The 26657-nt window shown below is 49.0% G+C and overlaps 2 protein-coding genes across 6 annotated transcripts in view; one reads left to right on the top strand and one right to left on the bottom strand.

Moving 5' to 3' along the window:
• The window catches only part of CSNK1G2 (casein kinase 1 gamma 2), a 33301-nt gene extending 13233 nt beyond the window's left edge, over positions 1-20068 (top strand). The window contains exons 4-12 of one of the 2 annotated variants that reach the window (XM_081846301.1): positions 2159-2307; positions 4288-4522; positions 5489-5574; positions 6146-6230; positions 8105-8253; positions 9744-9827; positions 12354-12461; positions 16199-16305; positions 16644-20068. In XM_081846301.1, the coding sequence (XP_081702427.1) occupies positions 2159-2307; positions 4288-4522; positions 5489-5574; positions 6146-6230; positions 8105-8253; positions 9744-9827; positions 12354-12461; positions 16199-16305; positions 16644-16698 (1058 nt within the window). In that variant the 3' untranslated portion in view covers positions 16699-20068. The remainder of the gene's footprint in view (positions 1-2158; positions 2308-4287; positions 4523-5488; positions 5575-6145; positions 6231-8104; positions 8254-9743; positions 9828-12353; positions 12462-16198; positions 16306-16643) is intronic. The other variant, XM_081846302.1, reaches the window with a different exon arrangement.
• A 2153-nt stretch (positions 20069-22221) lies between these two features.
• BTBD2 (BTB domain containing 2) overlaps positions 22222-26657 on the bottom strand; it is a 28087-nt gene continuing 23651 nt past the window's right edge. For 3 of the 4 annotated variants that reach the window (XM_081846242.1, XM_081846239.1, XM_081846240.1), the window contains exons 8-10: positions 26179-26325; positions 23261-24343; positions 22222-23209 (exon numbers count right to left, since the gene is read on the bottom strand). In XM_081846242.1, coding sequence (XP_081702368.1) covers positions 24182-24343; positions 26179-26325 — 309 coding nt within the window. In that variant the 3' untranslated portion in view covers positions 22222-23209; positions 23261-24181. Of the gene's footprint in view, positions 23210-23260; positions 24344-25750; positions 25840-26178; positions 26326-26657 lie in introns of all 4 variants that reach the window. The other variant, XM_081846241.1, reaches the window with a different exon arrangement.

Genomic DNA, 26657 nt, shown 5'->3' with positions numbered 1-26657 from the left:
AGGGACCGAGCAACGGGAGCTCACCCCGTCGCGGGGATTCGAACCGCCAGCCTTCTGATTGGCAAGTCCTAGGCTCTGTGATTTAACCCAAAGCGCCACCCGCATCCCTTGTTTTATATATATATATATATATATATATATATATATATATATAACCTTAATCCCCCCCCCAAAAAAAACCGGGCGCTAGTCCTTATGATGGTGCAACGAGTGGCTTGGAAGGGATGTTTTGCAACACAGCCTCTGGAACAGCTGCAAAGATTTGAGACAGGTGTTTTCAGGGTGCCCCTGGAGAAGACGGAAACTAAAAGAGACTGCCCCCTCCCCCAGTGTTGATTTTTCGACGTAAGCTGTGCTGCCACCTTGCTCTTTTTTTCAGCCTTCGCCTTCCCTGTCCGCAGGACGGGCGACAGTCATGCTGGCCTACCTTCCATTAAGCATATTATTAAGCGTTAATAATATTGACAGTCTCTTCTGCTCTTCTCTTTCTCGTTGACGCCAGGCAGGGACGTTCCCTGAATTCAGTGCCTCCTGAAAATACATTTACTTATGCAAGTCAACCCAGACCCATGTCAGACGTTGACATGTTTCAATCTCTCGTTAATTCTGCTGCTAATTCTAAGGATCTCTTAAAGCTCAAAGCCTACTCTTAACTCTCTTTCTGTCGATAATTTTATTACTCCTTACGAAACTGCTCAGGTTTCGTTACAGCCAGCAGTGGGGGAATTCTGTTAGGTAGAAGATGTAAGTAAAAATGAAAGAAGTCAATACAAATAAAAGAAGTCAATAAAAATGAAACTGTGTGTTGATAGCCCTTAACCTTTTCACAACAGCACTTGGGGAACACACTGAGATAACGGGACTCAATTGTTAGTGAGATTACTATTTAACTTTTAAAATTGGACTTAAAAGCCCATTCTTTTTACATTATGGTCTTGGGGGCTGAATCTAGGCAGTGTTATAAACTCAGATATATAATAAGCTAGGTGCCAAACGTCTCCTTGAACCAGGGTTACAGTCGCCAAAACGGAATGTTTCATTGCCCCTTTGGGGGCAAGATGGCTCTAAAGTCTTATTTTCCAAATGATGGACTGACTGTGATGGATTCTCAGTTAAACAACTGGCTAGTTCAAAGGACAACCTTGAGCCAGGTTAAGAACTTAAAAAAAGAAAAGTCACTTGATTCAAAGACAGTCCACCTATCTATCGGCCTATTCCGACCTCTTTCTCGTAATGGTGACTCAGACCATTCATAACATAGGAATATTCTTCCCAACTCTGAGCAGGGCAGTGGGAGAAGCCAAGACAAGCGACAACAATTCACTATAACGTCGTTCACTGCTCCTGCTCAGACTGCACAGAAAAAGTATTTTGGTTGCTGAAATTCATTCCGATTGTGCAGGTAAAATATATTGGAGAGAATTCTACAGGAGGGGGGTGTTGGTGTTTGAAAACAGCCCAGATCCAAGGATCCCCATCCTGGCGCCCAGGCATCTTCACTTGGTGGCCAATGGTTGTTGTTTAGTCGTTTAGTCATGTCCGACTCTGGACCAGAGCATGCCAGGCTCTCCTGTCTTCCACTGCCTCCCACAGTTTGGTCAAACTCATGAGAACACTGTCCCACCATCTCCTCCTCTGTCGTCCCCTTCTCCTTGCGCCCTCCATCTTTCCCAACATCAGGGTCTTTTCCAGGGAATCTTCTCTTCTCATGCGGTGGCCAAAGTATTGGAGCCTCAGCTTCAGGATCTGTCCTTCCAGTGAGCACTCAGGGCTGATTTCCTTCAGAATGGAGAGGTTTGATCTTCTTGCAGTCCATGGGACTCTCAAGAGTCTCCTCCAGCACCATAATTCAAAAGCATCCATTCTTCGGCGATCAGCCTTCTTTATGGTCCAGCTCTCACTTCCATACATCACTACTGGGAAAACCATAGCTTTAACTTAACGGACCTTTGTCAGCAAAGTGGCCGATAGCCAGGTGCAAAATGTGAATCTCAAAAGCTGCTCACGAGGAGGCGTGCGTCATAGTGTTTGCTCCAAAAACCAGAAAGTTCTCAGCCACAAGGAGCATCCTGGAAAGTCAACTGATCTTGTACTGAACCAAAATTGTCCCTGACTCCACTTTGCGGTATTCTGAACTGCCTCCCCCTCTTCTCCACAGAAGGGATACCTCAGGTCTATTACTTTGGGCCCTGCGGGAAGTACAACGCGATGGTCTTGGAGCTGTTGGGGCCCAGCCTGGAGGACCTCTTTGACCTCTGCGACCGGACCTTCACCCTCAAGACGGTCCTTATGATCGCCATCCAACTGGTGAGCAGACAACACTCCCCCTTTTGGGGAATGACCTGTGCAACACCCCCCAACGCCCTTGCCCACTGTGTAGAGGAAGTAGCACGACTCCTGCAACGCGTTGGCGACAAATAGACATACAATAATTACCGAAATAATTATACATTCTTTATCAATCTTCTGAGAAAAGTACAAAACCTTGTGTAAAGCCACAGAGACTTAAGATGAACTTACCGTGTCTGGTTTCAGAGGATTTTTCAAAGGCTTAACTCAGTCTTTTGTTTTCTTTATCTTTTTAGGTAAGTTCATGAAGATACCAACAAAGGGTAAGTTCGGTGTTGTTCACAATACTGAGAGATGCTAGTGAGGTTGTAGATGGATGTTAATGAAGTTGTAGACAGGGCGCTGGCGTTTTGCATCCATCTACAACCTCACTAGCATCTCTCAGTACAGTGGTACCTCAGGTTAAGTACTTAATTCATTCTGGAGGTCTGTTCTTAACCTGAAACTGTTCTTAACCTGAAGCACCACTTTAGCTAAAGGGGCCTCTCGCTGCTGGAGCACAATTTCTGTTCTCATCCCAAAGCAAAGTTCTTAATCCGAGGTACTATTTCTGGGTTAGCGGAGTCTGTAACCTGAAGCATCCGTAACCCGAGGTATCACTGTATTGTGAACAACACTGATCTTACCCTTTGTTGGTATCTTCATGAACTTACCTAAAAAGATAAAGAAAACAAAAGACTGAGTTAAGCATTTGAAAAATCCATTGAAACCAGACATGGTAAGTTCATCTTAAGTTTAGGTGTCTAATGAAGGTGCCAGGTGAGCCTCCCCGGGGAGAGCATTCCACAAACGGGGAGCCACTGCAGATAAGGCCCCGTTTTCCTATTGCCGCTCTTTGGCTCTCATGCAGAGGATTCTGCAAATGGGGAGCCATTGCTGACATGCAACCCCTGGGGTGTTGCCCAGTCTAAAAAACAACAGATTCCCCTCCTCATGAAAATGCATACAGGTGGAAGAATGGAATTCTTTTTCTCACATGAGATATAAGCCACAAAAGAAATTGGAGGTTATTGAATTGTTTTTATGATATGGCAGTTAGAAGATGGGAGAAATGAAGTACACCAGGGGTAGGCAAACTAAGGCCCAGGGGCCGGATCCGGCCCAGTAGCCTTCTCAATCCGGCCCGCGGACAGTCCATGTTTTTACATGAGTAGAATGTGTCCGTTCATTTAAAATGCATCTCTGGGTTATTTGTGGGGCCTGCCTGGTGTTTTTACATGAGTAGAATGTGTGCTTTTATTTAAAATGCATCTCTGGGTTATTTGTGGGGCATAGGATTTCGTTCACACCCCCCCCCCCAAAATATATAGTCCAGCCCACCACATGGTCTGAGGGACGATGGACCGGCCCATGGCTGAAAAAGGTTGTTGACCCCTAAAGTACACCAAGGAAAACTGGAGGGGAGGTTGACAAAAAGAAAAGAAAAACTTTTGTGCATATGTGAAACTTTTGAACTTTTACAGTGGTGCCTCGCAAGACGAAATTAATCCGTTCCGTGAGGCTCTTCGTATAGCGGTTTTTCGTCTTGCGAAGCAAGCCCATTGACAGCTTAGCGGATTAGCGCTATTAGCGGTTTAGCGGCTTTTAGCGGATCAGCTGATAAGCGGCTTATCAGCGGATCAGCTGATAGGCGGCTTAGGGCTTAGGAAAAGGGGGAAAAAAGGGGAAAAAACCCGCAGGAACTCGCAAGACATTTTCGTCTTGCGAAGCAAGCCCATAGGGAAATTCGTTTTGCAAAGCGCCTCCAAAACGGAAAACCCTTTTGTCTAGCGGGTTTTCAGTCTTGCGAGGCGTTCGTCTTGTGGGGCACCACTGTAATAAAATATAACTGGGGGGAAACTCATAAACCTACAAGAAGCCCCAGTTTTCCTGGACACAGACCCTCAAGTGCTCCTTTGCGCATGGCACAGAGGCTCTGGCGGTTTTTCCTTTCGGCAGATCACCCGCATGGAGTACGTCCACACCAAAAGCCTGATCTACAGAGACGTCAAGCCGGAGAACTTCCTGGTGGGGCGGCCCGGTAGCAAGCGCCAACACGTCATCCACATCATTGACTTCGGCCTGGCCAAAGAGTTCATCGACCCCGAGACCAAAAAGCACATCCCGTACCGAGAGCACAAGAGCCTGACCGGCACCGCGCGGTACATGAGCATCAACACGCACCTGGGGAAAGGTGAGCAGGGGGAGGCAGCCCCTTGGAATGGGGAGGGGGGGCAAGGGGGGGCAAGGAAAAGCAGATTGGGTATGTGCGGCAGAGACAGAAAGAGAGAGAAAGAATGTTGAAGAGAAGAGAGCATAACTCTATGAATGGTGCAGCCATCTCTGAATCGCTGCATCCATGCTGGACACAGAAACTGTTATTTTAAAAGGGGTGTGTGTGGAGGGAAGCCCAGGCAGCCAGAGTAAAGATACAGTGGTACCTCAGGTTACATACGCTTCAGCTTACAGACTCTGCTAACCCAGAAATAGTTCCTCAGGTTAAGAACTTTGCTTCAGGATGAGAACAGAAATCGTGCTCCGGCGGTAGCAGGAGGCCCCATTAGCTAAAGTGGTGCTTCAGGTTAAGAACAGTTTCAGGTTAAGAACGGACCTCCGGAATGAATTAAGTTCTTAACCCAAGGTACCACTTGTATTCCGTGTTGTTCTTTGGGTTTTATTTAATTGTTTTAAAATATTTTTTTATTAATTTTTACATATTATCATTCATACAGCAAAACTTCACTTCTTATACAATCTTTTTGGACTTCCATCAGCTCCTCTGATGGTCCTCCATTCTTATCACTTATTCTGCATTTCTTAAATTCCTATTGCCTTTAATTATCTTAACTAACAGTCTCCCTCATTACCTTTTTCTTGCAATATTTCAAATAGCCCACCTTACAAAACTTCTCGCAAACCGACAAGCGTAATCTGATCATCACCATTGCTTTCCAAATAACCCGTAAATTTATACCAGTCTTCTGTGAATCTCTGATCCCGCAGATTTTGCATTCTTCCTGTTAATTTATCTAATTCTGCATAGTCCAACAGTTTCATCCCCCAATCTTCTTTTGTTCTTTGGGCTTTAAAAAGAAAAAAAAAGTTGCTGAAATGATGACAAAGCTGCAACTGAAAATGTCCTCTGTTGTCTCTTGCACAGAACAAAGTCGCAGGGACGACCTGGAGGCGTTAGGCCATATGTTCATGTACTTCCTCCGGGGGAGCCTGCCCTGGCAGGGCCTGAAGGTGGGTTTCGATGTGGAAATGGAAAAGCTTTTTCTCAACCGCCACTGAGCCTCATGGGCTTGCCCAAGGTTATCTCCATCATCTTCCTTAATTCGTCGTACAGTGGTGCCCCGCAAGACGAACGCCTCGCAAGACGGAAAACCTGCTAGACGAAAGGGTTTTCCGTTTTGGAGGCGCTTCGCAAAACGAATTTCCCTATGGGCTTGCTTCGCAAGACGAAAATGTCTTGCGAGTTCCTGCGGGGGTTTTTTTTTCCTTTTTTCCCCCTTTTCCTAAGGCGTTAAGCCGCTTATCAGCTGATCCGCTAATAGCCGCTAAACCGCTAATAGCGCTAATCCGCTAAGCTGTCAATGGGCTTGCTTCGCAAGATGAAAAAACCGCTAGACGAAGAGCTTCACGGAACGGATTAATTTCGTCTTGCGAGGCACCACTGTATATTTCCCCCCCCCCCAAAAAAAATCTTAATCTTTTCGCACGTCCACCACATGTGGATCATGTCACCGTTATTTCCTCCACATCTCCAGCAAGCATTCGCCAAATTCTCATTCTCCACCCCAAATTCTCATTTCAGGCGGACACGCTGAAGGAGCGATACCAGAAGATTGGCGATACCAAAAGAGCCACCCCCGTCGAAGTGCTGTGCGAAAACTTCCCTGGTAAGGACTGGGCGGAGGAAGGAATGACCGCTCCCTTGGGTGCCATTCCAGACTGGAGGACCCCCTGGGTGTGTGGGTATCCCCCTTTCTGAGTCTACAACCCTACGATTCAGCAACCTTTCCTAGAGTAACGTCATGGAGGAAGTGGGAGGAGGCAGGTGTGCCACAAAAACTGGCCTCTGAATTGAACCTCCATATCAGGAGCACTCTACCACCATTCAAGCAGTTGGTCCCTTACCTTTCCTGCCCCGCCCTGGCCACAGTGATCCATGCGACGGTCACCTCCAGGCTTGACTACTGTAATTCGCTCTACGCGGGGCTGCCCTTGAAGCTGTCCCAGAAACTCCAGCGGGTGCAGAATGCTGCAGCGAGGCTCCTCACGGGGTCTCTGCCATGGGAGCATATTCACCCAGTGCTTTTCCAGCTGCACTGGCTCCCGGTGGAGTACAGGGTCAGGTTCAAGGTGCTGCTTTTGACCTTTAAAGCCCTTCACGGCCTAGGACCCTCGTACCTACGGGACCGCCTCTCCTAGTATGCCCCACGGAGGACCTTACGGTCCATAAATAGCAACACCCTAGAGGTCCCGGGCCCTAAGGAAGTTAGATTAGCCTCAACCAGAGCCAGGGCCTTTTCAACACTGGCTCCGGTCTGGTGGACCGCTCTGTCTCATGAGACCAGGGCCCTGCAGGATCTGATTTCTTTCTGCAGGGCCTGTAAGACAGAGTTGTTCCGCCTGGCCTTTGGCTTGGAATCAACTTGATCCCTTTCCCCTCTTTCTTTTTCCTTTCTCCTCCTGTGATGAGGCTGCATTTTAATGTTTTAATGTTGTATTTTAATCTTGTTTTTAAGTTGTATTCATTCAACTTGTTTTTATTATTGGTTGTCAGCCACCCTGAGTCTGGTCTTGGCTGGGGAGGGTGGGGTATAAATATTATTATTATTATTATTATTATTATTATTATTATTATTATTATTATTAAATCCCTGCTTCTTCAGGGTGGCATGTGTTGGGGTTGCCTTTTGGGTCCCTCTGAAAGGCTTCCTCAGGTGCATCCAGGTGGCCACAAGGTGCCATGATGCCCCTACAGGTGTGTTGCCAGACGCCAAGCCCTCAGCAGCCCCTGCATTGCTGGTGGCAAGGCCTGTTGGCAGAGGCCCTCTGAATATCCCTGTGGGGGGGTTGGGAGGCCACCCAGCAACCCCGTAAAAGTCTGCTTGGAATATCCCGTTGGCAAAAGTCTGATTCAAGCGCCACCCAGCACACAGACTGGGGTGGCGCTGTGGGTTAAACCACAGAGCCTAGGGCTTCTGATCAGAAGGTCGGTGGTTCGAATCCCCGCGACGGGGTGAGCTCCCGTTGCTCGGTCCTTGCTCCTGCCAACCTAGCAGTTCGAAAGCACATCAAAGTGCAAGTAGATAAATAGGTACCACTCTGGCGGGAAGGTAAACGGCGTTTCCGTGCGCTGCTCTGGTTCGCCAGAAGCGGCTTAGTCCTGCTGGCCACATGACTCGGAAGCTGTACGCTGGCTCCCTCGGCCAATAAAGCGAGATGAGCGCCACAACCCCAGTCGGCCACGACTGGACCTAATGGTCAGGGGTCCCTCTACCCTTTACCTAGCACACAGACCTCCCTCTTCCCCTCTCCCTGCAACAGGATCCCCCCAAACTTGGGTCTCCAGCTGTTTTTGAACTAGCTTGCAGGTCAGGAATGGTGTGAATCGTAGCACCAAAGCGGCTGGAGAACCAGGTTTGGGAACCCTAAGTTTGCCCTGCCGATCCAGTTTAACCCTTTGGATTAGCTTCCCTTGGTGAGATTGCCCGTGCTCTGACCATTGGACAACCGCTGCCTCTTCCGCCTTCCTCCCCTTCCGCAGAGGAGATGGCCACGTACCTCCGCTACGTCCGCCGCCTGGACTTCTTTGAGAAGCCGGACTACGACTACTTGAGGAAACTCTTCACGGACCTCTTTGACCGGAACGGCTACATTTTTGATTACGAATACGACTGGGCAGGGAAGCCTTTAGTGAGTTGGGGTTTTTATTTGGGGGGGGGAGCGGCTGGCTTTGGGTTGGAGAACTGAGGGGCCACATTTGCTCATAGGCAGCCCTTTTGAGGGCCGGAGCAAATGCAGGCAGATGCAGATCTTGACCCTTAAAAACCACAGGGCGGGTTTTAAAAAACAGCTATATTTTTCCACTTTCTCCTCCTGTGATGAGGCTGCATTTTAATGTTTTAATGTTGTATTTTAATCTTGTTTTTAAGTTGTATTCATTCAACTTGTTTTTATTATTGGTTGTTAGCCACGCTGAGCCCGGCCTTGGCTGGGGAGGGCGGGGTATAAATAAAATTTATTATTATTATTATTATTAATTTTGTAAAGTTGGTTGTTCATTCTGCGTTTGAACACCTCTGGATATATTGCCGCCAAATTTTGCTGGACACAGGTGGACGCCATGTTGAATCAAGGCTCCCTTTGCGGACCTTTCAGAACGGCAATTATGTCCACCATATTTTGCACGGTTCTTCCTGAGATCAGACAGCAGGAGTTTGCCTATATGTGTTGGAACCTTTTGAAACGGTGGCGATTTGAAGCTGCGCAGGTTGTTTGATTTCTTAGAAATCTCAAGCGGGTGGGTGGAGAGAGGGAAAAGAAATTTCTCTCTTTTTAGATCATTGTTGAGTTGGAACGGACCCGCAAGGGTCATCTAGCCCAACCCCCCGAAATACAGTGGTGCCTCGCAAGACGAAATTAATCCATTCCGTGAGGCTCTTTGTATAGCGGTTTTTTCGTCTTGCGAAGCACGGCGATTAGCGCTATTAGCGGTTTAGCGGCTTTTAGCGGATCAGCTGATAAGTGGCTTAGGGCTTAGGAAAAGGGGGGGGAGGGAAAAAACCCCGCAGGAACTCGCAAGACATTTTCGTCTTGTGAAGCAAGCCCATAGGGAAATTCGTTTTGCAAAGCGCCTCCAAAACGGAAAACCCTTTCGTCTAGCGGGTTTTCCGTCTTGCGAGGCGTTCGTCTTGTGGGGCACCACTGTATAGCAATTATCGAATTCCGAATGAACCTTTGCTTCAAGATGTCCAAGGAAAGAGAGTCCATCAGCTCTTAACACCTCTCTCAAATTTCTATCCTCTCCCTCTTTATTCACCTTTCCCCCAAACTTCTCCACCCATTTGGGAGGGGCTGTGGCTCTGTGACACATCAGCTGCTTGGATTGCAGAAGGCAGCAGCCCCTGATTTCTCCCAAGTACGGCTGGGAATACCCCCACCCCACCCCACCCCACCCCACCCCACTCTGATACAGAAGAAAACATTTTGGATCAATTAGACAGTCAGACTCTTAATCTTGGGGTCCTGGGTTCGAATCTCGGGCAAAAGATTTCTGCATCGCAAGGGGTTGGGCTGGATGACCCTCGGGGTCCCTTCCAAGCCTGCGATTTACAAAGGAGCGCGGTACCGTCGACGTTCCTGATCTCACGCTCCCGTCTCTCCTTTTCCTCCCCTCTTTGCAGCCGACCCCAATTGGCACAATTCAGAGTGATTTACAAGTCCAGGCTCCAAACAGGGAAAAGACTCAGCAGTACATTAAACAGCAGGTAAGTGGGGTTCTTCCCCCCCCGCTCCATGCCCCAGGGGTCCATAATGGGGTGTGGGGCAGTTAGAGGGCTGGCGATGGGGTGGGAGAAGAGGCCAGCCAGAGCCTGAGTGAGTTGTGGGCGAGCCTGCAAAGTTCCTCCACTTCTGCCAAAACAGGGAGTGAATGGGGATCACAGAGGGGTCAGGCTGCCAAATTGGGCCTGCATGGGGCTTGGGTGAACAATGAGAGCCGGCGCCTTGCGGAGGCGGGAGCAGAGGCTTGGCGCCACCTGGTGGGAAGAGACGGAGGCGCCTCGGTGTCCGAGGAAAAGTCCTTCCTGAATAGGAGGAAGCGTGATGGTTGCCTGGGTGTGGCGGAAAAGCGTTGGTCCATAGATCTTAGTTCTGCCTACACTGACTGGCAGCAGCTCTGCAGAGAGGGCTGTTTCCCTTTCAACAACCGGAATTAATGGCTTGCTTTCAATGGGTATGCAAAGGATTGATCCCGCGTCCTTCTGCACACATAGCAGGTAGGCTGGTGGCTCCTTCCATAAAAACAAAGGCAGATTCTAGTCCTCATGGTGTTGAACAGTGGGCTCATTTAATGGGGAGGTGCGGAGCTGCCTTCTAGCAAAGTTTCGGGGCTTCAAGACAGGGACAGACTTAACCTGGGATGCCAGGGTTTTGAACCTGCAACCTTCTGCATGCCAAGCAAGTGTTCTGACCCCTGAGTCGATTTGCTAGGGACATAGCCTTATTCTGAGTCAGCCCTTGGGTCTGTCTAGATCAGGCATGGCCAAACTTGGCCCTTTAGCTGTTTGGGGACTACAACTCCCATCATCCTTAGCTAACAGGAGCAGTAGTGAGGGATGATGGGAATTGTAGTCCAAAAAAACAGCTGGAGGGCCAAGTTTGGCCATGCCTGGTCTAGAACAAGGTTTCCCAACCTTGGGTCTCCAGCTGTTTTTGGACTACAACTCCCATCATACTTAGTGAGCAAGACCAGTGGTTAGGGATGATGGGAAGTGTAGTCCAAAAACAGCTAGAGACCAAAGGTTGGGAAACACTGGTCTAGAACAAGGTTTCCCAAACTTAGGTTTTCAGCTGTTTTTGGACTACAACTCCCAACATCCCTAGCTAGGCGGTATGCAGAGGGCCAGGAGGCTGGGCCGTCTCCTTCTGGCAGCCCGGGGCAAAGACCATCACTTCTGCTCCGACGTAAATCAGCAACCCGGGCTTCAAAGCCAAGGGACACTATCAGCAGATCGAACTGCGCACACAGGATAGGTGTGAGGCTTGGGGAAGCATACTACAACTACAGATTTATTAATCATAAAGCAGGACAAAGAAACACGTCGTCTCTCTCTCATGTCGTCTCAGAGAGAAAAGCAAAAGCTATACACCCAACGGAAGTTCCCAGCAAGCTGTGCTGGAATGTAAACAGACATGTGACATGTAACAATCCCACGTCTGTTCCTTAAGGTGGAATGGACTTCTCAACATGTTCATCATCCCTAGCTGACAGGACCAGTGGTCAGGGATGATGGGAAATGTATTCCAAAAGCAACTGGGGACCCAAGTTTGGGAAATGGTGCTCTAAATCCAAAGTCCTTTGGGGATCTTTGTGCCATTTCATGGAATCATAGAATTGTAGAGTTGGAAGGGACACCGAGGGGTCATCTAGCCCAACCCCCTGAAATGCAGGAATTCACAATGTGTGTTTTGAGTGTGACCTGGTGTGTGTGTGTGTGTGTGTGTGTGTGTGTGTACACGTATCCCTAGCATCTCTTGAAGGCCATGCCATTTGTCAAGAGTTTCCCAAACTTGAGTCTCCGGCTGTTCTGGAACTACGATTCCCATCATCCTTGACCCTGCTAGTAAAGCATTCTGGGATTTGTAGTCCCCCAAAACAGCCAGAGACCCACATTTGGAGTTTGGAGGCACACCTGCAAACTCGGCAGCAGCTGTGAATCTAACAGGGTTTGGTCATGGGGGCTCTGATCGCTGTCCCCTTTCCCTTCCAAATGGCACCGGTTGCTCTCAGGGTTGGGGTACCTGTGGCGTTGCAGGTGTTGGGGTGCCAACAACCGGCAGCCATTAGGGACGCTGGGAGCTGGAGGCCAGCCAGGCTGGGAACCCCCCCCCCCCGCAAGACAAGAAGGGGCAGTTTGGGGCAGCAGGGGGCAGAACCATTATCCCTCCAGAGGTCCCTTCCTTTCCGAGAAAGTGGGGGACTTCTCTTTTTAATTCAGGGATGGAGGAGGGTGGAAGACCCCCAGGTGCCCTTGAGCCCAGTGGGCGGTGGAGGTTGGGAGTCGTAGTTCAGCCGCACCCGGTGCCCCCCCCCGCCCCTCTTCTGGGGGAATTTGCGTCCAGGCCTGTTTTATATTCTTTCGTTTTGCATGCTTTTTCGTTTTGTTTTTTCTTCCTCTCTCTCTTTCCCTCTCCCCCCTTTGTCGCCTCTCCCCACAACCCCCCCGCCATCTTTTTCTGACCCCTCTCTCGCCTTTGTCACCCCCCTTTTCGTCTCCTCCCCCCGTCGCTAGCAGTCCCCCGAGGGGACGGAGGTGTGGGACCCTCAGGCTGGCCAGCAGCTTGCCGAGGAAGCCCTAGGAACCCACCTTGCAGCCAGCAGGCTTGGGGGGTCTGTGCAGGTACATTAGAGGGGCGTATGGGGTGGGGTGGGGGCTGGCAGGGGGTGGGCATGACCTGCAAACCGCTGTCCAAGCCCCATTGGCGCCTGCAAACATTGCCACCGTCCCAGGCGCAACTGACCTGGCCCCATTCACTTCAATGGCTCTGCTCTTGGGACTCAGCTTCCACCAGTTCGTCCATGGCAGTGTGCCTACTCTTGAGTAGGACTTGCGTGGGCTGCCACCCTCTCTTTAGGCCCTGCTGCTTTCTCTCGCCTGTGCCCCCACCCCCAGTGTTGCTTGGAGAAAATGAGTGCACAGCGCTTTCCTTGATGGTGAATCGGGTCCGCCTATGTGTTCGCCCCTGTCTCTGCCTGTGTCCACGCATGATGTGGGCCCCCCCCCCATTTTTCTGGGAAGGGGGCTAGTGCGAAATGTTTCCGGAGCTCTAGTGGAAATATTGCAAGCCTACTGGGGGGTGGGGTGCATTACACCGATAAATCTTACTTGGAGTACACCCGCAGAAATTACTAGGACTCGTGCCTGTTGACTCCAGTGTGTCTACTCTTGAGTAGGACTAAGGTTGGATGCAGCCCGGCATCTGTTCTCCTCCCCGCCCCTCCCATGGCAAACTTCTTTGGTGAAGTTGGGGTGGGTGGGTGTGGGTATTTTTTATTTTTTAAAAAAACCTTGGCCACTGTCCTGTCTGTTTTACTTATTTCATAAAACCTACATACCATTTGATAATTTAAGAGGGGAAAAAAACTTCACAAAGCTGTTTAGAAACAGAATAAAATTATATATATATATTTACACACACCCCCCCCCCCAAGAATTCAGGGATTCTCTCTCTGTCATTGCAAATCCGCAGCAGAGTTTTTTGAAGGTGGGTTTCCTGTGACAGCAACTTGTTCCCTGAGAGGCATGATTCAGAAAAAAAGCCACTATTTTCTATCAACAGGCTTGATTTTCTTCCAGGATCGTGGTTTCAAAAGTTCAGCGAGATATCCTTCCAGCTTTTGCCATTTATTACATAGGAAAAAGATTTCATTTTCTTATCACACCATGAATAACAACAACAACAACAACAACAACAATAACAATAATACATGACATTATTTGATAATAGTATTAACAATAACAGTGTTAATAATAATAATAATATTTAACAGCCACAATAATAATATCCTAGTCCCCTGCAGAATCCCACTGTCGGCACAACCTTTTATGTAAGAGGCGAGAGCTCTGGAATTCTGTAAACGGCAAACTAAAATTGTACAAGCTTTTTCCCATTGCAATGTTTTGGGACATTAATTGTTTGTTTCTGCAAAGGAATTTTATAGACTGAAGGAAGCTGTTCTCAGACGAGGGGCTGGAGAAGAGAAGTTGGGGCATGTAATGGGATATTTGGGGGGGGGCACCCGGTGATAGGATGGCCACAGGAAACACCGTGAACACCCAGAAAGAGCTAAACTTGGTTTCTGACAGTGGTTTCTTAATCCTTACAGGTTTGCACATGAAATTCAGAATTTCCAATGTTAAGACTGAAAACTTGGGGTTCCGTTTGGTTTTCAGTTCATCTTCCGACGTTCTTAAAAGCCAGAACCATGAAATGCAGCTTAGCGAGAGCCACAAAAATGTTTTCTGGATAACGCTAATAGCAAGGTGGTGTTGCTGGTTAAACGCCCAGCCTTGAGAGGGATTTGAACCACCCACTATAAACCTGGTTGGTTGCAGCTGTCCTGTGATTGAGTATGTTCTTTGACGAACCCCTGTGTGGTACTAAGAATAATTATTTGAAAATGAGCTGGCCTTTTACAGTAATGTACCCTCTCCTTCCTCAGGTTCAGATCTGGGCTGCTTGCGCATTTTGCCCAGCACAGCCTGGCTCAACTGAGTTGAATTTTATTATTACGGTCACAGACCAGTTCCGGCTCACTTACAATATTAGGAAAATCATAAAACACAACAGGAACACATTGAATTGCAGTTGGGTATAACAGAGACAGGACAGATATAGCGGCAGTTAAAATATATATATTAAATCTTGATCACTTGTCATTTAAAACCTTAATCATTTTGGTAGCACAGCTTGTTCCCTAAGTTTTATGGCAGTCGCACAGAATTTGGCGACCCTGAGCGTGATCTCTAGATCCTTGTCCTCAACCAGGAGTTTTAGACATTGAAGTTTCGGACCCATTTGGAGATTTTTGTATAACAGGAGTGATAAATACCGAGCGTATATCCCCGTAGAAACGGCAGTGTAACAAGACGTGAGAGACTGTTTCCACCTCCATCAAGCCGCAGGGGCAGATTCGTTCCACGTATGGTTTACCCTCAAATCTGCCCAGCCTGGCTCAACATGAACCAGGGTCTGTGCAGAGCGGCCACTCTCCTGCCCCCCCCAGCAATCAGAAACCCTGGCTTGGCTTGCAAACGGTAGATTCTAGGGCAGCAAGATTGCTCTCCTCGCACCAGGTATCAAAGCGACTCCTGATTTCTTCCCCCGATTCACGGTTTGCAGGGAGTAGCCAAAGCCTGTGGCTTGCAGTGCAAGCGGTTTCGAAACCTTGTGCGATTGCTTTGGTGGAAAATGTCTTTGGACCTTTTGACTCTGCACCCCACGTTTCTACTCAAATCAGGTCGCTGCTCATCTCCAAACCAAAGAGAGCTCAGCATCGGCCCTTGAATTCTTTGCTTTGAATCCTGACAAGACAGAAGTACTGTTTTGGGGGGACAGGGGGCAGGCGGGTGTGGGGGACTCCCTGGTCCTGAATGGGGCAACTGTGCCCCCGAAGGACCAGGTGCGCAGCCTGGGAGTCATTTTGGACTCACAGCTGTCCATGGAGGCGCAGGTCAATTCTGTGTCCAGGGCAGCTGTCTACCAGCTCCACCTGGTACGCAGGATGAGACCCTCCCTGCCCGCAGACTGTCTCGCCAGAGTGGTGCATGCTCTGGTTATCTCCCGCTTGGACTACTGCAATGCGCTCTACGTGCGGCTACCTTTGAAGGTGACTCGGAAACTACAACTAATCCAGAATGCGGCAGCTAGACTGGTGACTGGGAGCGGCCACCGAGACCATATAACACCGGTCTTGAAAGACCTACATTGGCTCCCAGTACGTTTCCGAGCACAATTCAAAGTGTTGGTGCTGACCTTTAAAGCCCTAAATGGCCTCAGTCCAGTATACCTGAAGGAGCGTCTCCACCCCCATCGTTCTGCCCGGACACTGAGGTCCAGCTCCGAGGGCCTTCTGGCGGTTCCCTCCCTGCGAGAAGCCAAGTTACAGGGAACCAGGCAGAGGGCCTTCTCGGTAGTGGCGCCCGCCCTGTGGAACGCCCTCCCACCAGATGTCAAAGAGAAAAACAACTACCAGACTTTTAGAAGACATCTGAAGGCAGACCTGTTTAGGGAAGCTTTAAAATTTTAATAGGTTATTGTATTTTAATATTCCGTTGGAGGCCGCCCAAAGTGGCTGGAGAAACCCAGCCAGATGGGCGGGGTATAAATAAATTATTATTATTATTATTATTATTATTATTATTATTATTATTATTATTATTTGCTTTTCACCTGAAGGGATTCGGCTCCAAATGCCAGGCTCAATGTCACACACTGCGTTTGGGGGAGTCCTGTCTTGGGGCCACCCTGACCTCTGCATTTCTGTGCAAAACCCCAGAGGCAGAGGGGTGCAAACACTGGGCTTTTCCCAGTCTCTTTTCCCCACCTCACCTGCCTCCTCTTCCTTCCTCCTCAGGTCATGAGTTCGACCAACGGGGAGCTGAACACAGATGACCCCACTGCCGGCCACTCAAATGCCCCCATCACCGCCCCCGCCGAGGTCGAGGTGGCTGATGACACTAAGTGAGTAATTCAAGTCTTCTTGCGTGGGGGGGGGGGACCCAGAGTCTCGCTTGGCCTGGAGGAGGAAGTTCAGGTCCGGCGCCCAAATCCAGCCCCCAAGTCCTGGCCCTGCTTTGCACCCCTGCATTGCAGCGGGTTGGACTAGATGACCCTGGGGTGGAGAGGACTCTTCGAATTCTGCCGTTCTCTGATTCCGCAAGTGATTTTGCCTCCCTGGGGGCCTCTTTCTGGAAGCGGCAGGAGAGTTTTGCTCTTGTGCTCAGGCCCCGTTCGAGGTGCGCCGCTTGGGCCTGATCCGCCTGCAAGGCTCCTAACGCCCTCCTCTCCTCGATTCTCAGGTGCTGCTGTTTCTTCAAGAGGCGGAAGAGGAAAACCACCCAGCGCCACAAGTGACGTGCTGCCCTTCCCCGCTTTGGCCGAGGCCGGCGTCCCCTCGGGACTACGTTTTCACCCTCCGCCCCTCTTCCTTTTCACTTCCTGTCTGTGGATAATGGATCTTGATCCTTTGGTCGGATGGGAGAGGACGGGCCTGATCCCCTCCGCCTGCTCCAGAGTCGCAAGGGGTCCGTGTGGCGTACAAGCCGCCTTTGACTCCACTCGCAGGCTCACCCGGGGAGAGGAGGGGAAGCTTCTCCCCCACTCTCAGCCTGAATATATATATATATATCTTTTATTTTATTTTCCCTTCCTCCAAGAGACACAGCAACAGAGGGAAGCGGAACCGGCAGGAGGAGGAAGAAGAAGCACGTCGCTGAACTTTCTTTGGAAGTGCCCGCGCCCTCCTTGGTTTTGCAAAGAGAAAAAAGCATTAACTATTTATGCAGCTGCCCCCCTCCAAGGGGAAAAAAACCCACACTTGTCTGGGCTCTTCTCTCCCCGCTTCCTCACCTTGGTTTCACGGAATTATTTTTTTGGAAGCAAAAAAAGAACCCCGGGAATCAGTTCTTTGCAGAAGATTTGCTGGGACGATGCTGGGAATGTCAGCTGCAGCTAATATTCCCTCCCCATCCCTCCTCCCCCCCCCTTTTGCTGTTTCTTTGTCTCTTTAACTTAATTTAAAAATTGCATCTTAGTCGTTGCGTTTGTGGGACAGTCTCCTTATTTTCTTTCTCCCCCTCCTTCCCTCTGTTTTTGTAGCAATGCAAACTTTGCATCATATTTTTTTTATTTCATAAAGTATCTTGTTTTAGATTTGTGCCCCCCCCTCGCAACTCTCTTAAGTTTCTCCCCGCAACCCCTGCCGATTTAGTTGTGGCCAAGTCCTTTTGGGGAGACAGAGGGAAGTCCCTGGGGTGCCCTCCCCGTCTTGAGCGTGGCTGGGGGGGGGGCAGAGTGGGGTTTCGCGCCTGGGGAGGAAAGCGGCTCGTTTACACTACCGAATCTTCATTTCTCAATGCACTTTTTTTGGGTAGCAATACAAGGAGCACCTGTGTCTTGGAATTAACCGGGCTTTAGAGAATTCTTTGGGGTTCGTTTTGAGGAAAGCTAGATTCTCCTTTAATTAAAAAAAAGACCCACTGACTCGCTGGGGGTGGAGGGGGGCCTTGGATCTCAGGAACAGCTGCTGGCCAAGATGAACCCCCCAAACGACTTCCGTTGCTATGAGAATTTTTTTTTTGGGTGGGGGGAGTTCAGAATGGAGAGGGTTTGGGGTGGCCAAAGCCAAAAATCGAAATCTGATCTGCAGGGGTCAAGCCTAGCCCCCTAAAACTTCCAACTGGAACAGATCTGTGGCGAAAGCTCCTTGGGAGGGGGTGAAAAGGAAACTTTGGCTGAACAAATTCATGTGAGGACAATCCACCCTGTTGTTTTTGTGTCTCTCCCCCCCCCCCAAAAAAAATACAGATCAGACACTCACAGTGACAAATGACAGTTTCTGCTAAAATGCTCAGCTACGGGATGTTGTCTTGAGAAGTCCGGCTTTCCGCTGCAGTTTTAAATCTTCTGCATTTTGCTGCAGGGAGCCAGGAAATGGGTAGAAGCAGATTTCTTCCTTGGGGGGTTCTTTTGGGGCAGTAGGGAGCGGCCCCCCTTTCCTTCTGGGTTTCTTGGCCATCTTTAAATCCCAGCAATGATGCTCCCAGTTAGGACCACACCTTGGCGAAGGCTTGTTTGTGGCCCCCTCTCTTCCAGCCAACCGGATCCCAACAACCACCTTTCTAGGTCCTGCAAAGTTCCCGGGCACACTTGGGGGGGGGGGGGTCCGTTGCTTCCAAACAAGGACTGAGAAGCCTTGCTGCTTCTTTATAGACAAATATATTTTTATACAGAGAAGAAGGGGAGGGCACTGCCTTCCCTTGCACCTATTCCAGAGTAGCATGTTCTGTTTCCTTTAAAATAAAATAAAAAGCCTGTCGTTGTCCCCCCCCCCCACTTAGAAATGTTGTAATCACGACACTTGTTAATGTCAGGCTATGGTTGGCTATGGGGGGTGGGCTGTGATTAGACGGGCAGGGAAGTTTTTTTGGGGGGGGGGTCTTTGGTCTCTTGCACTAAATGGCACCCACGTCGCCCAAATTCTACGTGTCTTAAAACTGCCGCACCTCCTCACTAGTAATACCCCCCCCCCGTTGCTTCGGTTCCCACTACCTGTCCCCCCCCCCCAGAAAAAAAATACCCACCAAAGCTGTGTATGCTTGCCCTCGTCTTGTTCACTTGATTGTGCTAGAGTCAAATTGGTTAACAGTGGGATCCAAGTTTCTAGTCCTTCTCGTTCCTGGACAGCAGGACCCCCCCCCCCCGGCCGACCCCAAGTTGCGTTGGAGGGAGTTAGTGCCAGAATGCAAGGCCCACCCTGACCACCCTCCATGCCTCTCTCTACATCGGACCCCTTGCAAAAAAGCCGAAATTAAGTTTTCAGTTGTGTGTGCTTTTAAAGATGGGGTTTTTTTGGGGGGGTGCCCCCTTTTTTTCTTTTATGGCTGATTTCTTTTACGGCTACTTGGAGAAGAGGCAAGGTGTGGGGAGGAGAAAGAACTAAAAAAAATAATTCAGATTATTGTCTTGCTCTACCTGGTCTTAGGTTTATAAGTGCCTCAAAAGAGGGGTGTGTGGGGGTTTTTTGGGGGGAAGGGGCATTGGAATGGAAAGATGGGAGGAGGCGTTAAGGTAAAGGGCAGGAAAAAATTATAATCCCCAATTCTGGCGACTTTCACTAAAAATAGGGTTCCTTAGATATGTGCAATGTTTGAGCTTGTTCCCCAAACAGTGCAGAAGAGGGGAGGGAATTTAAAAATTCAGCCTTAAATGATATGCCAGGGGGGGGTGGTAATGTAGTTCCAGTCCCAGGAAGGGTGTAAAAGAGAAATTAAAATTAAAATGTTTATGTAAAAAGAGTGCATGTGAGTGTGCTTGGATTACCAGTTGCAATGTGGATTATTCTGGTTTTGAAAAAGGGCAGACTTTGAAAAGATTTACCTTGGCAGAGGTCGACATCAAGGTGTGTTTTTTGCCGTTTGGGCCCAGATTGTCAGAAGCTTGCATCAAAATGAATCTTGCAGACCCAGCAATGGTGGTTTGTTTGGTTTTGTTTTAGAAAATAAAATTGCTTTTTTTTTTTTTGTTTGCTTAAGAAAATGGGGACGGGGGGGGTGATCAATTTGAGTCTGCACAGAGACGTGATCTGTTGACGATGCAGTCCCAAAAACTCGAGGCAGCGAGAGACACTTTTCCATTGTCAGTTTTTAGTTAACTGCTTTAAGCAAAACAAAAATGTACACAGGTAGATGGCATATAAAAGTTTCTCTGAAGCTTCTTTGAAAGCCATAGAGGTTTAGGGGCTTTTTTTTTTTTTTTAAATTAAAAAAATTCAAAAAACAAGGAGAAAAAAAAACACCTGAAAAACAAAAAAATTAAAAAAAAAACTTGAAAAATAAATTCTGCAAAGATGTTTCTTTGGGTTTTGGAGGGTGTGGTACTCTAATGTTTTGTTTCTGAAAGTTCCTATAGTCCAGGGTATAGTGTAGGTTAGAGCACTTTCCCAAACTTGGGTCTCCAGCTGCTGTTAAGACTACAACTCCCATCATCCATAGCTAGCAAGTCAGGGATAATGGGAATTGTAGTCCAAAAGCCGCGAAAGACCCAAGTTTGGGAAAACCCTGGTTTACCGTGTCATACCAGGACCTGGAAGACCACACTATTTGGGGTTTCAGGCAGCAGACATTCCTAGCCATGCTGGTCCTGATGAATCTAGGGCTGATTTAGCAGGAACAAAGAGTTGCAGCATTGGTCCAGCTAGTTCAGTATTGTCGACACTGATCGGCAGCAACAAAGGTTTCAGGTCTCTCCGAGCCTTGCCTGGAAACTGAAGCTGGGATCTTGTGTTTGCTCCTAAGCACTGAACCACAACCCTCCTCCCAAATAGAAACCCCACAAGCACTGTGCATGAACCAGTCTTGCACTTGGTGGCAATCCAAGGTAGACTGTGCTTGCGTGTGGAGGTGCGCCAGCAAAGCACACGACGTCTGAGCTGCTTGCAAGAGGAATGGGTGGGCTCATCATGCTGCCATCGCTGCTTCCCTTTGGCCAGGAAGTTGGGGGTCCAGTAACATCCAAGAGAACTCCAATTGCAGAAAAAGGGGGGAGGATTATTGCACCAGGTTTTCCAACACATGCTTTCAGACAGGGCAAAAATCTGGGTACTTTTGTGAAGGCTGAAATGCTCCTTGGCTGTTAAAGTATCTGAGAGGCCATTGATCCTGGTGTACCTTGTACGTTCATAAAAGCTGGTTGGTAGACCTGTGTTTTGATTTTTTAAAAAGCCAAAGATTAGTTCCTGCAAGCTTGAAGCTTGCCCACTTTGGACATTTACACCCAGCAAAGTGGATTTCCTTTGCAGTCGATGCTGAAAGTGAGGTGCTGCTGTGAAACTCCTTTCCCCCTCACCCTCATTTATTGCCAGAAGGAACGTTTCTCTTCTCCCACCTAGGCCCCAGTTGATCTACTCAACTGGGAGCAGTCCCATGGCTTCTTAAAATATATGAATTTTTATTAAGGTTTTTCAAAGGTAGCAAATTTACGTACAATTCACTTACATTTTTGCAAATTTACGTACAATTCACTTACATTTTTGTTACTAACCCACGTCTTGTCATCCCCCCCCCCGCTGCTCCCTCGAATCCTCGTGGTTTTGTTGCTATACTACTTTTGAGATAGTCCCAAAAAGGCCTCCAATTTTTCCGTAAACACCATTTTCATCTCTTCGTTTTACAGTCGATTCCTCATGTTTTTAAGGGCTATCAAGACAGGGAGCAGTGCACCTTGAGCCCCGGCCAACCAAGATGTGCAGGCACCATTATTTTGCTTCCAGGGTGGCAAGAGTGCCTGTGCTCATCTGAAGAAGTGTGCATGCACACGAAAGCTCATACCAAGAACTAACTTAATTGGTCTTTAAGGTGCTACTGGAAGGAATTTTTTTTGTTTTGACTATGGGCAGACCAACACGGCTACCTATCTGTAACTGTGCTCATGTGATCACACTTCCCAGCTCACAGGACAAAGCCAAATCATGCAGCAAAAAAATACCTTTTTAAAACAATCATTTCATTATTTATACCCTGCCCACCTGGCTTAGGAGGCTGAGGTTTCCTTTCTTAAAAAAAGAAATGGACACGTCTTCAGTCGCTTGCCAGGAAATGCAACTGACCTACCTTTAGAGCCGCACTGGCGAAACCCAAGTACTGGAGAAGAAGTTATTAAGTCGCTGAGCTGGGTGCAGACATTGGTAGTCCAAAATATGTGGCAGGCGATGAAGGCAAACTATTCAGAATGTAGTTTCCCTCTCCCTATTGATACGCAAAGGACCAGGCCTGGTCTGCGAAAGAATCACCCTCCGCCGTTTTAAAATTTCCCTGCTTTTGCAGTATGTGTGCATACCGCCCCTTCCTTTCTCCCTTTGAATCACAAAGAATCCCTTGCTGAAAGACAACCTGCCTTTTATTGGATTTTCCTATTTACAAATCAGAAAGAGAGAAACCAGGGTGAACACTGAAAATTATATATATATATATATATATAATATGTATATATAGCACATCTGATACATTCATTAGATTTCTGTCATAATTAACATGAGCAAATTTCCAGGCGCGTCAGACCTTCCAAGAGGTTGGGGGCTAGGCATGGTGGGCAAGCGAGTTTGTGAAGGGCAGGATTCGCACCAGGGCCCAAGAACTATCGACTGGACAGGATTCTGCCTTCGACTGGTGTGAACAAACCACCACCATCCCAAAAACATCCTATAACCAAGAAGGGCGCATTAGTGAGATTCCAATTTGGGGGGGGGGGCCTGCAACGGTAGTTAAATTTAAGCTACTCAGCCACCCAAAAAGTCAGCAGCTGTGTTTAGAACCTGTTCAGTGATCTCTATATACAGACTGGGGGGGGCGTCTATGTACACAGCTCAAAAAGGGGGGTGGGGGTGGAGAGCAAATGGAGAGAGGCAGTCGAAAGCCCCTCCAAAACTGATGCGCCACTTCTGCAACAACATGCACTAGCGCACTCTTCGGAAGAAGCCAGAGACACACAAAGGCTTTTGCACCGATGAGAAGCTGGTAGCTGAGGAATGGCTCCATTATCCATACTGGCCATATTGAGGCTCACAAGTGCAGGTAACAAACCTAGGGACTTGCACTGGGTGCTCTACCACAAAGAAACTTTTTGCATTTATTTTTTTTAAAAAAGCTCAGCAGCGCCAGCTTTCAAGCACAGCTAGGATTCAGGTGATGACAGCTGCATACCCAAGGCAAGTTAGTTGCTTAAAGGTTTACACAGGCAGGAGATTTCACGGCGGGGGGGGGGGGCGGCGGAATGGGCAAACAAACTGTCCAATCAGTACTGGTGGAGATCCCACCTTTAGCACAAAAGCCTTCTAGGTTTGGTGCATTTCTGTCAAGATGCCAGGTTGCTCTTGTGCTTTGAGTGCTGTGAGAGCAACGAGCAGATTTGATGCCAAGACGCCAGGGTTTTCTAGAGGTGGGGATTCTTAAACCTCTGTTTGGCTGCTGGGTTTTCGGGAAACGCAGCTCATCGTAGCCCTAGCGAGACATCTCCCAGCTCGAAAACCAACCCCCAAACGAGCAAATCAATCACGACACCAGCTTGTGAATGGGAACCAGACTCAAAAGGAGACTGTAGAAGAGTAAAATGCATTGTTGAGTTGCACTATATTATTATTATTATTAGCAGCAAGCAACATATTGACAATCAGAGTCCAGGGACTTCAGCCACTCCCGATACTCTTCAAACAAGGCAAGTTTTTTTGTGGCTGCGAATCACCCTCACTGCCTCGCGTTCAGGGACGAGTCCCTCCCCAAAAAATCTGTCCCGTGACACGATAAGGTAGTTGTCCAGCGAGGGCAGGAGCAGCCTGGGCTGGCCAGGGTCCTGCAAAAAGGGCGTTCTGGGTCAAGCCTTGCCAGCTGACAAGCCGTCAGAAACACAGTTCCTCCTTGCCCTGCCGCATCCCCCTGTCCGGCCTGATCCTGGCACAGAGGGGGGCTTCCTTTGGCAGGGATTGTCCATCCGCAAGAGCGAGTCTGCCCCCGCCTCCCCACTGCAACAGCTGGATGTAGAAGCAGCTACGTTCACGATGCAATGGTAGAGCCGAGCTGCCGGCATGGGCAGAAGGAACTGCTAGCCGCCGTCCCGGCCCAACTCAGGCCAGCGAATCGTCCCGTCAGTGGGCTCCCGGTGTCAGCCCCGCTGGGCCCCCAGCCCCGGCTAGCAGCCCTCCTGCCAGCATGGCGGAGGACGGCCTGCGGTTTCAGCTGGGAAGGACACGCAAGGGGTGTGCATGGAGGGGGAGAGATGAGGTGGGAGGAGGGGGAGCAGCGCATGGCCGTCCGCCCGGCAGCGAGCTATCCCCCCGTGGCGGCCTCTATGTGTAGAAGATGATCTCTGGGATCTGTCCGTCCTCCACGGACGTGCCGTTGTTGTTGCCGGCAGCGTAGCAGAAGGTGAAGCAGGTCTTGGCGCCCGTCGTCGGCGACTCGTGGATCACTTTGCGGAGCCCTTTGGTGCCGTAATGGGAATCGGGGCCCTGGGAGAGAAAAGGGAGAGAGCATGTACGCAGTCTTGCAGTCAGGCCCCAGGCCAGCATCCTGCTCTCAGTGGCCGACCAGAGGCCCCCGGGGGAAACCCTCACACAGGACTCAAAGCACAAGAGCAACTCTCCCCTCTTGGGGTTTTCGGAGGCATTTTCCGAGGTCATCGATAGATTTCTTTGCCACAAATCTGTCCAATCCTCTTTTTAAAGCCCCCCAAAGCTGAGGTAATAATAATAATAATAATAATAATAATAATAATAATAATAATAATAATAATAATTTATTATTTATACCCCGCCCGCCCGGCTGGGTTTCCCCAGCCACTCTAGGGGGCTTCCAACAAAACACTAAAATACAATAACCTATTAAACATAAAAGCTTCCCTAAACAGGGCTGCCTTCAGATGTCTTCTAAAAGTTTGGTAGTTATTTTTCCCTTTTACATCTGATGGGAGGGCGTTCCATAGGGCGGGCGCCACTACCGAGAAGGCCCTCTGCCTGGTTCCCTGTAACTTGGCTTCTCGCAGCGAGGGAACCGCCAGAAGGCCCTCGGCGCTGGACCTTAGTGTCCAGGCTGAACGATGGAGGTGGAGATGCTCCTTCAGGTATACTGGACCAAGGCCGTTTAGGTTAGTGAGCTCCACAGCTGCGATTTTGACCTGAGCAATTACAAGGCTGGCGACCCCCCCCCCCCCACACACAAGAGAGACCAGTGTCTGATGTTGGGGCTGAACAGTCAACTAGCCGTAAAGGGTGGGTGGTCCATGTTGGGAACATTTAGGAACCACTGTTAGAAATTACCCAGGCACCAGGCCCGTTTTGCGACTGGCGCAAGTCCAATTGCGACCCTACGGAGATCTCGGGGCACCATGTGGGCTACCGACATCTCCACCTGGCTGCCCCTCCAGCTTCCTTAAGCAGGTCAGAAGAAGAGCTTATCGGCTGCATTTATCTCCCACCTTTTCCTCCAGGGATGACATGCTTCAACCCCCCCACCCCCAGTTAATCCCTACAACGACCCTGTGAGGTGGGCTAAGGGGCTGGGACTGACTCCAGGGTGAGCTTCATGACTGAGTGGTGATTTGAACCCTGGTCTCCCAGGTCTGACACTCTAACCACTACACCACCCTGCCTTCCTAGAGCCCTTCTGCTAGGGGGAAGCTCTATAAATGAAGTAGGTAAATAAATAGAGGGAAAGCCAAATGTCCCTGAGAGAGGGATCTGAAAGATTTTCCTTGAAATTTGAATTTGTTTTATTCTGGAATGTTTTATTTGATGCTTTAATGTGTTGTCAACCGCTTTGGGATTTTTACTTTACAATATAAAGCGGTATAGAAATGAAAACAACTATTAGCACTATACAAACACCATCGGGGGAGGGGGATAGGCACCTAGACATACCTCAGTTTAAGGTACCCTTTGGCGATTGGCTTATATATTCGAGTTTCTAACACCGTTAGGAGCCCACTTGCCATTCTACTCGCCCAAGACTACGAAAACAAGAACAAAACCACAGAAATGGGTGATTTGGGGCTAGTCACCGTCTCTCAGCCAAACCTACCTTGCGGGTTTGTTGTGAGGATAAAATGGAGAGACTTGTTGTACAAAAGATGTGGATATAAATGGAATAATAAATGGAATTTTTAAATAAAATAATAAAAGGAACAGGCAGCTAGTGAGCCACAAAACTAGTGGACTGTGGCGGTCCCCCTCCTACACACCTTCCCAAGCCAGGACAAAGCATGTCTTCAGAACCAAATATAAAAGGACCGGGAATGTTTGCACACTCTCCCTGAAGGACAGAAAAAGCTCCCCCCCTCCAGAGTTACCTTCAAGGTGGCACAGGCTGTGTAGCTGACAGTGGGCAAGATCTCAACGGGCTCTTTAAACATGACCCGGAAAGTGTTGGAAGACCCATCGCAGCTGAAGCCGGTGTCATTCTGGCCCAGGATTGTGTTGCTGTCAGTGTGAATAATCTGGGGGCAGGCAGTGGAGGGAGAGAAAGGGAAAAAGAGAAAGAAAGGGAAACCTTTTAAACTCACGACACCTCTGCAAATGAAGATGTAAACTCCTCTCCCTGGCCTACGGAACCAGAACTCCGAGTCCACCTAGCCCTGGGCTTCCCAAACTTGGCCCTCCAGCTGTTTTGGGACTACGATTCCCATCATCCCTGACCATGGATCCTGCTAGGTAGGGAGGATGGGAGTTTTAGTCCAAAAGCAGCTGGAGACCCACACTTTGGAAACACTGATCTCGCCAATGCTGTCTGCTCCGCAGTATGTGCTCAGACACACACGGTTGTTTTTAA

This window comes from Podarcis erhardii, assembly GCF_964252035.2.
Source record: "Podarcis erhardii genome assembly, chromosome: 18".
NCBI classification, from domain to species: domain Eukaryota; kingdom Metazoa; phylum Chordata; class Lepidosauria; order Squamata; family Lacertidae; genus Podarcis; species Podarcis erhardii.
The sequence above is the reverse complement of the archived record's forward strand: the minus strand, read 5'-3'. Positions and strand labels throughout refer to the sequence as shown.